Source organism: Laccaria bicolor, genomic scaffold, assembly GCF_000143565.1.
Source record: "Laccaria bicolor S238N-H82 LACBIscaffold_9 genomic scaffold, whole genome shotgun sequence".
Classification (NCBI taxonomy): Eukaryota; Fungi; Basidiomycota; class Agaricomycetes; order Agaricales; family Hydnangiaceae; genus Laccaria; species Laccaria bicolor.
In genome coordinates this window covers 400,049-401,150 of record NW_001889880.1, presented here as the reverse complement: position 1 = coordinate 401,150, position 1,102 = coordinate 400,049, and the positions used below count along the sequence as shown (strand labels likewise).

The 1,102-nt window shown below is 49.6% G+C and overlaps 1 protein-coding gene across 1 annotated transcript; it reads right to left on the bottom strand.

Annotated features, from left to right (window-relative positions):
* Window positions 1-38: 38 nt before the first annotated feature.
* Window positions 39-609, bottom strand: LACBIDRAFT_326020 (clitocypin cysteine proteinase inhibitor; the record flags this gene model as incomplete). The annotated part of the gene is made up of 3 exons (XM_001879635.1): window positions 39-141; window positions 207-400; window positions 472-609. The coding sequence occupies 3 exons, from the start codon at window positions 607-609 to the stop codon at window positions 39-41; spliced, it is 435 nt and encodes a 144-aa protein (XP_001879670.1).
* Window positions 610-1,102: the final 493 nt, after the last annotated feature.

Genomic DNA, 1,102 nt, shown 5'->3' with positions numbered 1-1,102 from the left:
GGGAACGGGTTTGATGACAACCTGGTGGCAGCAAAAAATCAGCCAAAGCAAATCATCAGAGAGTGTAAGGTGCTCACTTGTTCTTTATCATTAGTTCCAGCATAAAAGTCCACGCCGAGACGGGGATTAGGTGCTCGAATGCTGAAGAGGAAGAGTTGATGGTGAGGCACGTTGCAAGGAAATGTTGATATATCACCGGCACGTACGTGATGATGTGAGGAACGTCCGGAATATTCTTATACGCAATGAACCATTCGTAAGAATTTTCCGAAGTAACGACGGGGTGCTCAGGAATCGGTTCCCCGTCCTTTGGGAACCAATGTCCTCCAAAAGTACTTCCATTGGTGTGGAGACTGATGGTGTATGCGCTTTCCTTGCCATGGACGGCTTCAATCTTCCACTAAATAATATCGGCAAAAAGACATTAGCAGGTTTGACCATCCGGAACGTATGTAGACGCATGATACTCACGACCTGACGCTCAATGAACGGTGGCGACTGTGGCGCGACGGCCACAACGTCGTCAACGCCGTTTCCAGTGGCATACAAACCACCGTATCCGGCAGCAGGAGAGGCTCTGAGAGTATACAGGCCACTTGGAAAAGACATATCTGCAGGTATTCGATAAGATGTTTGAAATCGAGAAAGTGGGAGGTGATGGTTACAACCTTCGAATTGAGCCTGCTTTTATATCGCCAGGAAAGGCAGTTTAGCCGAGTCCTCCCGGCACATTCACTGCTTGTCAACTATCCCCACCTCATCCCCTTTTGAGCCGCTGTGCCTCGCCGCACTTTCAGTGGAGCCTTCGTCCTTTTTTGACCTAGCTCCATCTTGCGCGCGCCGGCGCTGCGTGAGCTGAAGATCCAGATTTCTCTGAATCGGTAGAGTGCCCTTCAATGCGCATGCTGTATCATCTGACGAACTTCCACAGAAGTCTGGATTTGTCTGACAGACTCTTGAGCGGTGGACCTGGTTTGCCACCTATCGAACTACCGCATTTGCTGCTCTCAACAGTAAGGGCTGAATGTGCTCGAGGTGCTAGTGTCAATTCGTCGCTCAGGAACATTCTAGCAATCCGAATGGATTGTCAAGTTTTCAAGGC